The 14,371-nt window shown below is 36.2% G+C and overlaps 1 protein-coding gene across 1 annotated transcript; it reads right to left on the reverse strand.

The window, feature by feature from the left end:
- Positions 1 to 4,143: 4,143 nt before the first annotated feature.
- On the reverse strand, positions 4,144 to 13,807 carry LOC133309945 (uncharacterized). The gene is made up of 8 exons (XM_061510807.1): positions 13,734 to 13,807; positions 13,610 to 13,647; positions 13,018 to 13,093; positions 5,957 to 6,034; positions 5,831 to 5,856; positions 4,846 to 5,707; positions 4,686 to 4,735; positions 4,144 to 4,551 (listed from the first exon to the last, which is right to left on the reverse strand). The coding sequence occupies exons 1-8, from the start codon at positions 13,772 to 13,774 to the stop codon at positions 4,397 to 4,399; spliced, it is 1,326 nt and encodes a 441-aa protein (XP_061366791.1). The 5' UTR covers positions 13,775 to 13,807; the 3' UTR covers positions 4,144 to 4,396.
- Between the last annotated feature and the right edge of the window lie 564 nt (positions 13,808 to 14,371).

Raw genomic sequence — 14,371 nt, forward strand, 5'->3', positions numbered from 1 at the left:
CAATATGAGAAATTGTTCTTAATATTACTTCAAGTGGAATTGCTTCATTATTGTTACTTGGGGGAGAACTGTTCCTTCCTGGTTCTGCATACCAATTGATATCAATGAAGATTCCACTTGTAACATAAAGCAAAATTCGGCTCGAGCTGTGTTGTTGTCAAGAGCTAAATTAATCATTTGGGATGAAGCATCAATGGTTCATAGATTCTGCTTTGAAGCTTGGGATAGAACATTGAGAGATATCCTTCATTTTTCAAATCCAAAATGTTCTGAACAACCATTCGGTGGGAAAGTCATTGTTCTCAGAGGTGATTTCAGACAGATCTTGCTTGTTATTCCTCGTGGTGGAACGAAAGAAATTATAAATGCAAAAATTAATTCTTCAAATCTATGGCAATATTGCAGAATGTTGATGGAGATTAAAATGTTCTCTGAATTGCTTCTTGATGTTGGTGGCGGCAACGTTGGTGACAATGTTGATGGATTCTCTATCATAAAAATCCCTAATGAAATATTGATCAATGATTCCAATTATACACTCGGATTTAGTATAATTTGCATATCCAAATCTTTTGAAAAATATGGATAATTCGTATTTCTTCTAAGAACGTGATATCTTAGCACCTACATTAACAAATGTCTGCATATTAAATGAGTACTTAACGTCAACTATTCCAAGTGAAGAAAATGTATATCTTAGTTCAAATAACATTTGTAAAGAGAAGGGAATAACAATCTTGAGGAAGAAGCATTTCCTCTAGAAATACTTAACACTTTTTTCTGGAACTAGACTTCCTAACTGTAAATTAACGTCCAAAAAAGGAGTGTCTGTCATGCTTCTAAGGAATATAGATCAATTAAGAAGGTTGTGCAACGGAACACGATTGCTTATTACAAAACATGGTGAACATGTTGTTGAAGGAAAAATTCTTTCAGGAAATAACATATGTGAGACCGAGATAATTCCAAGGATGAATTTGAGTCCTTCTAATTACACATTCCCTATAAAGTTTGAATGGAGACAATTTTCGTTGGTTGTTTGCTTTGCCATGACAATAAAAAAGAGTCAAAGCCAGACTTTATCTTATGTAAAAGTTTATCTTCTAAAACCAATTTTTACTCATAGCTAATTGTATATTGCTCTCTATAGGGTCAAAAGTAAGAAGGGATTAAAGCTTCTCATACTTGACGATCATGGCACAATTGCCAATACTACAACAAACATTGTATTCAAAGAAATTTTTTAAAGGTTGAAATAAGTTAATTTGTCTTATTCGTTGAACTATTTTCATTAATTTACAAAGTTTGCTATTTCACTATAATACGTAAGTACATGTAATTTTATTGTTCATTTAGTTATATTTTATATTTTTTACTTAATATCGTCTCGTGCAAAGGCACGAGTCATACACTAGTGAGGTTATGTATTCGATTTTCACTTGTATTCAGAAAAAAAGATAATATATTGTATAAGATAATATCATCCAGTATTTGGTAATGCACCGTATAATCTAGATATGATAAAAATAAATATTTTGATAAAAATAAATATTTTGATAAAAATATCCTTTAATAAAGAATTTATTTAATTCTTCTAAATATATCATATGATATTAATTTTTATTAAAATAAAAATCTTCAATATTTAAAAAAAAATTATATAGAATAATTAATTTTGATTTTAAAATATTAATATTAAAATACATTAATTCTTGAGAATTGGACTGGTCAGCAATATTAATACACCAATCCCTTTTCAGGCCTAATATCACCCCTTAGGCCTGATTAAGTTATATATTATTTAGATGCATAAAGGGATTCTGCTATATAAGTTTATATTATATCATGGTCACACACCAAACAATTAAAAATATCATAACATCTAGTATAAGCTTATAATACTATCAGACTTTATATATCACATCAAACAGGTCCAATAAAATAAATGAAAAGTCAAAAGCTACAACAAAATAGTTATATCATAGAAAAAAATCAAAATTAAAAAATTGTCATATTACAGAATTTTTATATTTATTTTTATTTTATTTTTGTAAATACAAAACTTTTATATTGCATATGGATAAATATGTAGATAACTGATGTTAAAATTTTAAGACTTTAAGATTTTATAAAATACTAACACCTGTATAATAAATCATGTGATAATTTATTTATTTATTTGGTAAAAGATATTTTACTTCTTTAGTTTATTTTTCCTGAGCGAATTTAGATCCTTAAGAGTATATTTGGACGGAAGATTATGAAGGGAAAGGGAAAAAGGTTTTTCCTTTTTTTTAATTAAGAGTTATATAATGTGTATAAAAGTAAACAAGAGATGATAATAAGATTTCATGATAAATTGATAATCTATCATTTTATTATTTTCATTCTTAAAATTATTGTATTAGATAATATTTACTTAAAATGAAAAAAATTATCCAATTTTTTTCCTTTCCAAAACTTCAGCTCAAGCATATCTTAAAATAAGAAATGCAGTGCATTCAATGTGGAATTCTTCTACAAAAATTTCAATGTTATGCAAATATTTTCATTCCTTTCGATTTCTTTTTAACTGAAATCAATCTTAAAGTGTAAAGAAATTTTATTTTTTACGATTTTGAGTTATAACTGACCACATTTACATGTGTACAAGTTGATGAAAAATTCAAATGAAATTAATTCCATAATTATATGGTGGGTGTTGTATAAGCAATATTACAACCACTCTTTTTACGACTCCAAGCATATTTTAATTGTACTGTAAATCGAATTCTTCGTCCTTGTATTTGGTGGCTCTTTTATGGGCCAATCACATTTCCCAGCTAAATAAATAGACTATTTAACCATTTTGTCCCACGTTAATTAATTAATAATTATTTTGTTCCTGATTCGAAACTATCTATTAATCTGCTCATTTTTAATCGACTACTTTGCATTTTTAATCGACTAAATGGTTGTTGGGAGATTTAATCGACTAAATCTCCCTACTTAATCGATTAAAATCATACTGACTTATTTTCTTTTGTTGTCAAATATGGAGATTTAGTCGACTAAATAGGAAGATTTAGTCGACTAAATCTCCCAACAGCCATTTTTTTGTCTGTTTTGATCATTTAGTCGATTAAAAATGCAAGGTAGTCGATTAAAGAGGGACAGATTAATAGATAATTTCAAATCAGAGACAAAATAATTATTAATTAATTAATAAAGACGTGAAAAAGCCTAGATAAATATATACACCGGCGTGGACCACACTGCACTAATAAATTATTTTATACTCACCGGTATCGATGCAATAAAAGAGATAGCTCCATCTCAAAATGAGCCATAATAAATATATTTATTTCTCCAGAGTTCTCATTTTTCCTTTACCAACATTCAATTTCATTGGTGTGAACGGTTATCGGAAGGAAGCCTATCCTGAATATAATTGGAATTCCACTTTCACAAGCCTCGCAAGAAATGCTTCGCACGTGCGGGAAAAGCATACAGGCTAGAAAAATCAAGTACTAGTGACTAGAGCCGGCAAAACGGGCTCGGCTCGGCAGGCCAACCCGCCCAACATGTCCAGCGGAGCTGAGTGGGCTGAGTTTTTCAACCCATATCAAAAGCGGAGCGGAGCGGGGCGGACTCAATTTTTGGCAGGTTGATGGCGGGCATAGGCGGGCCGAGGCGGGTCAGCGTAAAATAGGCTCGGGCTGGCGGGTCAATTCGCCCAACCCGCCAAACGGGGCGGGGCGGACTGAGTTTTTTAGCCCACTTTCAAAAACGGAGCAAGGCGGGCTGACTCATTTTTTGGCGGGTTGATGGCGGAGTGGAGCGGGGCGGGGAGGGCTGCCCACTTTGCCACCTCTACCAGTGACCCTGATAACTAATTAAGCCTCAAAACTTTGGTTGGTTTGAATCGAAAAGGAAGGAAAGAAGGGAGAACTGAAAATTTTATCTTTGGATGTTTTACAAGATGATATCAAAATTATGTCATTATTCACTATATATATATATATATATATATATATATATATATATATAAAAGTAAAAATGTTTTTTAAAGTCTCACTTTCTTGTTTTCCTTTATCTTTTTTTTTTTCCTTGAACTATTCTCTTCCCTTCCCCTTAACCAAAGAGTGGAAGTAAAGAAAAAGATGGAGATTTGTAACCTGAGATACTTAACACTTCTTCATGTTATGTTACAGTCGGACATGCTATATATGCTGGAGAAGATTTGACCTTAACCAATAAGCAGACTTAAACGGGTAGAATACCGAAACTTAGCCGAGCAAGTTATCTGTTTGAACAATGCATTGTGGAAAAAACGCTTTTTACTGTTCTTTTGTTCCCTATAAGTCTGATGAGAAATTGTATTGCTACTAAGTCCAAGGAAGGCGTTATTCCTTCTTTATGTTGTGCATGCACCCTTCAATAATACTTTCTGAACACGCAGAAGATGAAAGACGTAGCTTTCAAACATCACCTGATCTGACAAGTTAATTTGATCATTGTTTTCTTTTCCACTCACCGTGTTTCTTTCTTCACGCTGCCAATTTTTCATTTCTGTATAAAGAAAGAAGAGCAGCATGTATACGGCATAAGGAAACGTGAAGTCGTGAACTGATTTGCATTTCCAAAACAATAAATGAGCAATATACAAGGGAAATTAGATTAGATAAAGCCAATGAATTGCATACCTTCATTTGTACTTTTACATATAAGGGGAGTTTCAGCATCACAATTGATCCTGGTGAAAATTTCAGTTTCCTTAGTATATATCTCATATAAGTATTATGAGAGTGCTGACACCAGCCACCAAGCCAAGAGAAAAAATATAGGAATTAAGGATAGACATACTTTCTTTTATCTACTTGGTTTTCGTGTTTGTCATGTTTCTTCAGAGACGATGATATCTCCTCCACATGGCCAGGAGAATCAGCTGTTCCAAGACACGCTGTTGTTTTTGGATCTGTGTCGTCTGTGCCTTGCGCATGATTATTGGAAGTTGGAGCATCTCCTGTCATTTTCTTTTCTGAGGACAATTCTTTATCTCCCATGAAAATATCTTCTTCTTGCTCAAAATTTTTGTACGTGTCTTTTTGCAATTTCACTTTTCTCTCACCTTTGCTAACACTTCCCTGTACTGACATATCAGAAGATGAAGTCTCACAATTAAAACCACCAGCATCTAGAGGCTTTCTTTTGAACTGAAAATCAGGAGATAAACTTGGGCTGGTTGGCCATGACAAATCATTCGGGAATGCAGTTGAACAATCGAATGCAAAATTTTCAGGGGTAAAACTGCAAGGAGATGAATCTGCAAGAGGTGCAGCATTTTTAAATCCACCAAAGGAAGGACTGGCCTTGTTATGTAATTCCGGAGTAGTAATGACCATAAAAGGATCTTCAGTCCTATTCTTGGAGTCGAAGGCTGTAAAGTTTCTCTCTAAATCTCGGCAGAATGAAGTGGCAACAGAACTTCCATGAGCAGAAGCATATCTTTCCTCAAACTGCCAACTGTTATTTGCACCCAACTCTTCCTGGAGAAGAGAGTTCGAAAAATGAGATGATTTTTGCTTCGATGGATTTGACATACTTCTGTATTTTTCGTCCTCAGTACTGCACTTATTTCTAGTGCTTGCAAAAGCATTTCTATGTTTTCTTCTTTCCTCGCCTGTCACTTTTCTTGATGGTGAATGTTCGATGGCCTTACCCCTCACTGACATAAAATGCAGACATTCTAAGAGTGGTACCAATGATTTATGTATCAAATAGAACTATTGCGTTTGTGTGTGTGTGCGTGAGAGAGAGAGAGAGAGAGAGAGATAAGACGATATATTACCGGCAGTGGATGAACTTGACTCTTCGCTGACGGAAAGAATACAAATAATAGTCAAACACAAGCTACAGACTGAGTATAAAAAAACAGATAAAATCACCTTGGAAGCCAGGACTATTCTGATTTTACCTCAGCAAGCTCGAATTATCCCTTACATCTTCTGGAATTAAATTCTGAGCATTGAAGTTTCCATCTAATCTAGAACATCTACGACCACACAAAAACATAAGCAAATGCTCATCTCATATAATACCTCAAACTTAAAGATTTAATTGATTAATTTTAATTAAATAATTAAGCCTGTTTTAGTGAGTAAAATTAAGTATAAGACTTAATTAAATGAATCCGAGTCACTTTGGAGTTAAAAAGTGTACTCAGTGAAAATTAAGGGGTATAAATGGGTACTGGCAAAAGTGCCCAAAATATAAAAATAAAATTATAAATATTCCTAGAATAATATTCCAAACTTTTGGATAAAGTTTGGTAATTAATGGAGTTGAATAGATAAATGAACCAATACCCACTTGATTCCACTTAACTAATGTTAAGTGACTAAAAAAGAAAAAAAAAACCCAAAACCCTCCCCATTCCCGTCGCCAGAAAGAAGAAGAAGAAGGAGGAGAAGAAGAAAAAGGGAGGGAGAAGAAGAGAGACGAGGGAGGAAACCTTGACCATTTTGAGTGATTCAAAAGCCTAAATCGCTTAGAATCTCGCCTTCTTTCATAATCCAAGCTTAATTCTGAGTGGAGAGCATTGTGGAGAGGGATATTGCCCCTCAAAAATTCGCCCATTTGGTGAAATTTGGGGTTTTGGAGGTTTCAACCTCCATTGAAACTTGAGGAGCCATCAATCCTTGGTTGTGCAACCGTTGGTGGTAAGATTCTAACCCTTGAACCTTGTTTTCTTGGAAAATTTCATGGTTAGGGTTTAATGAATAATGTTTTTATTGAAAAGAAGTTTTTGTATATTGATATTGAATAAATTACATGAGTGAGTATTTATACAAGAAAGAATCGCTAAGAATGACTAAGCGATGACTAATCAATCCTATCACAATCCTAATCACAATCAATTCTAATCAATCACAATTAATCCTAATCAATCATAATCAATCCTAATCAATCCTAATTAATAGGAAATAAAAACGGAAACATGTTTGAATTCTAATTTTCTACACTCCCCCTCAAGTTGGGAGGTAAATATTGATCATTCCCAACTTGCCAATCAAGTCTTCGAATGCTGGACGGTGTAGGCCCTTGGTAAGGACATCTGCCGTTTGCTCTTTGGTTGGAACATATATCAAATGCACACTTCCATCATCTAATTTTTCTTTGATGAAGTGACGATCAACTTCCACGTGCTTTGTTCGATCATGATGCACAGGATTTTGAGCAATGCTAACAGCTGCCTTGTTGTCACAATATAGTTTTATTGGTAGGGAATATGAAATCTTCAACTCTTGTAGAAGTCTTCTTAACCAGATTCCTTCACAAACTCCATGAGCTAAAGCTCGAAATTCTGCTTCAGCACTACTTCTTGCAACCACTGTTTGCTTTTTGCTTCTCCAAGTAATAAGATTTCCCCACACATAGGTGCAATAGCCTGAGGTAGATCTTCTGTCTACTGATGAGCCTGCCCAATCTGCATCAGTGTAGATTTCAATTGTCCTTTTATACCCCTTTTTAAAGAATAATCCTCTTCCTGGAGTATTCTTGAGGTATCTAAGCACCCTATAGACTGCACTAAGATGCTTCTCCTTGGGTGAGTGCATGAATTGACTAATCATACTCACCGCAAAGGCAATGTCAGGACGCGTATGAGATAAGTAGATTAGTTTACCAACCAATCGCTGATATTGTTCTTTATCCACCTCATTCCCATCTTCAATACCTAACTTGGTATTAGGTTCCACAGGTGTCTCAGCAGGTTTACACCCTAACATTCCTGTTTCCAACAAAAGATCTAGAACATATTTCTTTTGTGTTAGAGTGATGCCTGTTTTGCTCCTAGCAACTTCCATACCAAGGAAATATTTGAGAGTGCCAAGGTCTTTGAGTTCAAATTGAGCTGCTAGAAATTTCTTCAAGGTGTTCAATTCCTCAATATCATCACCTGTAAGAATTATATCATCTACATATACAATAAGAATAGCAATTTTACCATCCTTAGAGTGTTTGTGGAAGAGAGTATGATCAGTCTGTGCTTGAATGAAGCCTCTTCTTTTGACTGCTTGTGTGAATTTGTCGAACCATTCTCTGGGAGACTGTTTCAATCCATATAGAGACTTTTTTAGTTTACACACTGATTCATTTCCCCTTTCAAAACCAGGTGGAGGATCCATATAGACTTCTTCATGTAAGTCACCATTTAGGAATGCATTCTTCACATCTAACTGTTGCAGAGGCCAATCTAGATTGGCAGCAAGAGATAAGAGAACTCGAATGGTATTGACTTTAGCAACCGGAGCAAAAGTCTCATGATAATCTATCCCATGAGTCTGAGTGAAACCCTTTGCAACCAATCTTGCCTTGTATCTGTTGATGCTATTATCTGCATTGAATTTTATTGTAAACACCCATTTGCATCCTACTGCCTTTTTTCCTTTGGGTAGGGTCACTATCTCCCAAGTTCCATTTCTTTCTAAAGCATTCATTTCTTCAAAGACAGCATCCCTCCATTTTTTATCATTGAGAGCCTCATGTATATTTCTCGGTATCTTTGTACTATCCAATATAGTATTGAAAGCACGAAACCCTGGGGACAACTTTCCATATGAAATATGATTAGAAATAGGATGAGTAGTACAAGATCGAGTACCTTTTCTGAGAGCAATGGGCAAGTGTAGATCATTTTCACCATGACACTCAAGTATTGGGGTGCTGGAACTAGAACATGGTTCAGAATCCTGGCAGTGTAGAGGCTCTGGGTTATTCACACTTTGAGGAGGCTTTCGCCTGCTATAAACTTGTCCCCATGTTGAGGAGGCTCCTGATGGTGAGGATTCTGTAGCTCCCCCTGTTTCCAAAAGTAGAGGTAATACTGTGGCATTAATAGGTTCCCATGACTGATCTTCATCTACTCCTATAGACTCCCCCTGAAGAGAAGTCGAGGGGAAGAAAGGGTCATTCTCAGAAAAAGTGACATCCATAGAGACAAAGACCTTACGAAGAGAGGGTGAATAAAACTTATAGCCACGTTGAGTAGGAGAATAACCAATAAAGACACACTGGAGAGACTTAGGATCAAGCTTAGACCGTTGATGGGAGGGAATATGGACAAATACAACACAACCAAATAACTTGAGAGGTAAGGAGGAGACACCTCGGAAGGAAGGGAAGATACGAACAAGACTAGAAAGAGGAGACTGAAATTTCAGAATGCGAGATGGCATTCGATTTATCAGATACGAGGCAGTGAGAACTGCCTCTCCCCAAAGATATTTAGGAACACTCGTGGTAAACATAAGAGCCCGAGCAACTTCAAGGAGATGTCGGTTTTTTCTTTCCGCAACTCCGTTTTGTTGGGGTGTGTCAGGACACGAGCTTTGGTGAAGGATGTCATGTTGGGAAAGATATTCTCCAAGAATAGAGTTAAAATACTCTTTGCCATTATCTGTACGAAGAATTTGTATAGCAACTTGGAATTGGGTTTGAACCATGGCATGAAATTTTTTAAACACGGATGCAGCATCGGACTTATCCTTTAGAAGATACACCCAACAAACTCGAGAATGGTCATCAATGAAGGTAATGAACCATCGAGTACCTGAAATATTTTTAACACGGGCTGGACCCCATATGTCGCTATGAATTAAGGAAAATGGGGAAGAGTCATGGTGAACTTTAGAAGGATAATGAGCACGAGTATGCTTGGCAAGTTGACAAATATCACAAGAAAACAAACTTGGACTTTTATTAATAAATAAGTTTGGCAACAACTTCTGAAGATAAATAAAATTTGGATGGCCTAGCCTACGATGCCACAGCATAACATCATTACATGAATCAAAAGGAAACATAGAGTTTTTTTCTACGAAAACAGCTTCATGAGTCACATCCTCCTCAAAGTAGTAAAGTCCACCATCCTCTCTAGCACTGCCAATCATCCTCTCCGAGTCCTGTTCCTGAAAAACACAACCATGTGGAAAGAATTTAGCAAAGCAATGCAACTCAGAGGTGAGCTTGCTAATGGAAATGAGATTACAAGTCAGAGAAGGAACATAAAGAACTGATGTCAAAGTAATCAGCTCAGAAAGTTTAATGGTTCCGTGTCCCGCAATCTGGGAAAAACTGCCATCGGCGATCTTGACCCGAGAAGGTTCAGAATATGGAGTGTATGAACAAAACAAGCCAAGATTACCTGTCATATGATCAGAGGCTCCAGAATCAAGGATCCAATGATTTTGACTATCAACATGGAAAGTTGTACCTTGCTGGACCACATGACTAGTGGCCTTAGGAGGTTGCTCGTGGTAATAAAAAGAGTGTTTTGAGGAAGCCATGAATAAAAAGAGAAGGGTTGACCGTTGATGAAAAATCAAGTTTTGTAAACTTTTGATCTGACCTCTGGAACAGGAAGGGGAGAAGCCGGCGAGAAGGTCTGTGCAAGTCGCGACGGAAAAAAAACGTCTGGAAGGCGGCGCGTGGTGGCGCGTGCAGCGGCTGACGGCGATGGGTCCAGCGGCGGTCGACTCGTCGGATCTTTCTGAGTCGAATGGTCACCTCACTTTTTTGATCGGAGGTCAGTAAACTAGGTTTCTGTGTTGGACAGATTCAAGGCGGTGTTTAGGAGGTGTTTGACGGTGATGGAAGTGTTTGGATGGTTATTTCAGATTTGAATTAGGGTAGGAACGAACCCGCTCTGATACCATATTGAAAAGAAGTTTTTGTATATTGATATTGAATAAATTACATGAGTGAGTATTTATACAAGAAAGAATCGCTAAGAATGACTAAGCGATGACTAATCAATCCTATCACAATCCTAATCACAATCAATTCTAATCAATCACAATTAATCCTAATCAATCATAATCAATCCTAATCAATCATAATCAATCCTAATTAATAGGAAATAAAAACGGAAACATGTTTGAATTCTAATTTTCTACAGTTTTAGAGTTTTTATGAAATGTTGAGTAGATTGGCTATGTTCAAGGAAGAATGAGGCTTAGAGTATGTTGTGAAAAATGCTAGGAATGACATTTAATCGGTAGATATGAGTTTATAGTGTTATTTTAGTATGCTTTGATGTTTGGAGAAATCTAGGCTTGGAACTATGGATTTCCTTGCATTGTTAGCATTGTTTGATTGTATTCCTTGTGTTGATAGGATTGAGGCAGAAGGACCAAGTGGAGTGACCAACCCTTGGGGTTGTGTGCAATTGAGGAAAGCTCAAGAGCAAGGTAAACCTTTGGACCTTGGGGTTGATCCCATTGAGTGTTCCACCATACTCCATTGAGGAGAAATGGTTTATGAGATGTGATATGTAATTATGATAGTAATTGTATGCTCATGCATTGATTCATGCATTGATACATGTTATGATTGATTGATGATTATTGGTTGATGTTTGATTGTTTAAGAGTAATTGAGGAATGGTTATAGAAGTAGCAATAATGAATGAGGTAATGGTTGAGGATTGTGATTGAGGTTATGAGTGATAGTATTATGATGAGGATAATTGGTAGGAACTTCCCTTGGAAACAGCCCTATGTGGATCTCCATGTGGTTAGAGTCTAAGAGGAACAGCCTTATGTGGATCCCTCTTGGAGGTTCCTAAATTGAGGAAAGGACTTCCCTTAGAAACAGCCCTATGTGGATCTCCATGTGGTAAGAGCCTAAGAGAAACAGCCCTTAGTGGATCTCTCTTGGAAGTCCATGTGATGCTTGCTGATAAGAATGTGTTAAGCTATTATGATTATGTGTACATCGAAAGTGAACCTTAGGGTGGAGTGATCTCCAAGGACCTCTGGTTTACTGTGATATATTCGTATATCTCACCCCGTGTTATGGGGGCCCCCTTCAGGTAAGGAAGCTGCAGGAGCCTCTGATGGCAAGTGGCCTTATTTGCAGTAGATCATGCATGAAGAAAATGATGTTTTGAGATCATACATGTTATTTTGTAGATTTACATGTATAGGATTGATCATTGATAGCATTGACGTATGTATATCTCGTTATATTTGATGGACTTAGCCTATGATCATGTCATTGGATATCTCTTTTGTTGATGAGAGCCAAGGGATGGTCATAGCCTTTTGTAGCTAAGTTCCCCGTTATGTAATTAAACTTGTGTTAATGTTATTTACTTCAAGGTTATGAATGCATGATGAATATTGGAAATGTTGAGCTGAATTGTCTATTAGGAGCTAAGCTGTTAGATTGGGAAACGTTGAGAAAACAAAGGTTATGCTGCCCAATTTCCGTTAAATCAATGATGAGAGGATGAGAGTTAAGCAATGATATAGGGATATCGCAAGCTTGTTAAATAGGTTGTAAAATGTGTAGGATTGATTCCCCAAGAAAGATACATGAAAAATATGAGTATAGGAAATTGCCCAGAAGAGGGGGCTTAAGCCTGCAAATGGAGGCTTAAGCCTGCTCAGGGGGCTTAAGCGCCCTGATGCACCTGTGAAGACCAAAAGCTCTCTGCCGCCTGGGGCTTTAGCGCCCAAAATGGGGGCTTAAGCGCCCAGGTAGTGCGCTTAAGCGCCCTTGGTTGCCAAAAAATGTGAATTCCCTCTGTCTGTGGGCGCTTAAGCGCCCTGGAGCGCGCTTAAGCGCATTGTCCGCGTAGTTTTTCAGCATACACCTGAGTTAGTAAAATTGTCATAACTTGAGCTACAGATCTCCAAATGAGGAGCGGTTTGAAACCACGCGTAGCTAACGAAGAGATCTACAATATAGTAGAAGTTGTGAATTAAATAAGAAGTAAATTAATGGTTTAAAAATAGAATTAGAACATGATATTAAGCTCGATTTATCTGATTCCGCAAAGTAATATGGTTATGATCACGCAAATGGGATATTTTAAATTCGGCTTCGTTTTAAAAAGAAAAATTTATCCGTATTTTTAATTGAGCCAATGTGATTGTAACTGCGCTTAATATCATAATGCGATGTTAACAAACCGATTCTAGAACGGGGTGTTACATCCCACGACAGAGCTTCTAAGAATAATGATCATACCTTGACCTTCTAGCATCAAAGAAGTCAAAATCATTCTCAAATTGGTCTTTGGAAAATGAAGCCGATGGCTCTGAGGCTGAAGAAAAAGAGCATAAAAGTAAACACCAGCATGGAATGATATATAAATCATTACTTATGTCAATATGTTACGATTCGCAAATCAATGAAGTCATACATGTTATATGTACGTTACATTACATCAGATCTATGACTACGTAATAGACGAAATTTTGACCACTGGTAAAAATCACTAGCACAAACCACTGGTACTAGTCACAAATGTGCATAATTGTTGCTCCATCTGAGCATAACCAACAAATGTTTAAGTAGTATCATTCTTAAATAAATAGACACAAGGTCTATGATATGTTTGAATGAAGTGTCAAATGACCAGACAAATCCGTACCAATTTTTTAGGTGCATATGACATAACTGGAGAACAGAAACTCACAGTTGGGTACTAACCAGATCAGGTCAAAATTAAAGAATTATGAATCTTGTTAATGTCATTGATGTTCCAAGAATACATTTTAAAACAATGAACTAAAAAATATATCGTCTTTCATTGATGGTCTAAGGAAGTAAACTGTACCATGAATGTTGATCTCTTTCATTGATGTTGCTGAAGACCTGCACAACCATACATAACAACCATCTGTATGTAAAAAATATTATTATGGGAAACAGGGAAAGTTGTGTTCAAATACAGCAAATACCAATTCTTTGGGAGGAGGTCTTCAAAAGCATAACTTTCCATTTTGTAGGCTCCACTTTTCAATAATTCACAAGATTTAGAACCCATTTGAAAAGTCTTCTTATATGAGGTATCATATACCATCTCATTGTCAAATTTCTCATCAAGGAAGCCAGAACAGGCTATATTACAAAAAAGGCGGAAGGGTTAGATATTTTTCAAATAGCAATAAAGATGGCCATATCATTTCTTAAAAACACTAAATACGTGACCGTGAGCCGAAGCAGCGCTGGTCTTAACAGATTAAGTATCGTCAAATCCTAGACATATGTGTATGAGTATGACCCGTGAACGTTTTAACTGACTCATTGACCCATAAAACTAAATTTACAGTCTTACCATTCCACATGTCTTCATTACTATTTTCAGTCTTGTAGAAGAATTCTTCATTAATGGAAGAGCAATTTTTGTTAAAATGGTCATAATAATGCTTGCAGTCTCCATCATTTGCGGAACTTCGCTTTACTTTGTTAAATGGGAAATTTGAAGAACTGATAGGCGAAACCTTAATATCTTGCATCATTGTATCCTGTAAGTAGTGAGTCACATTACGTAATCTCAACATAGTTACCCAATACAAGACAGTTTGAATTAAAAAGG

The sequence above is a fragment of the Gastrolobium bilobum genome, unplaced genomic scaffold (assembly GCF_033153095.1).
Source record: "Gastrolobium bilobum isolate Gb01-03AN ecotype WA unplaced genomic scaffold, APGP_CSIRO_Gbil_v1 utg14995, whole genome shotgun sequence".
In the NCBI taxonomy this organism is placed as follows: Eukaryota; Viridiplantae; Streptophyta; class Magnoliopsida; order Fabales; family Fabaceae; genus Gastrolobium; species Gastrolobium bilobum.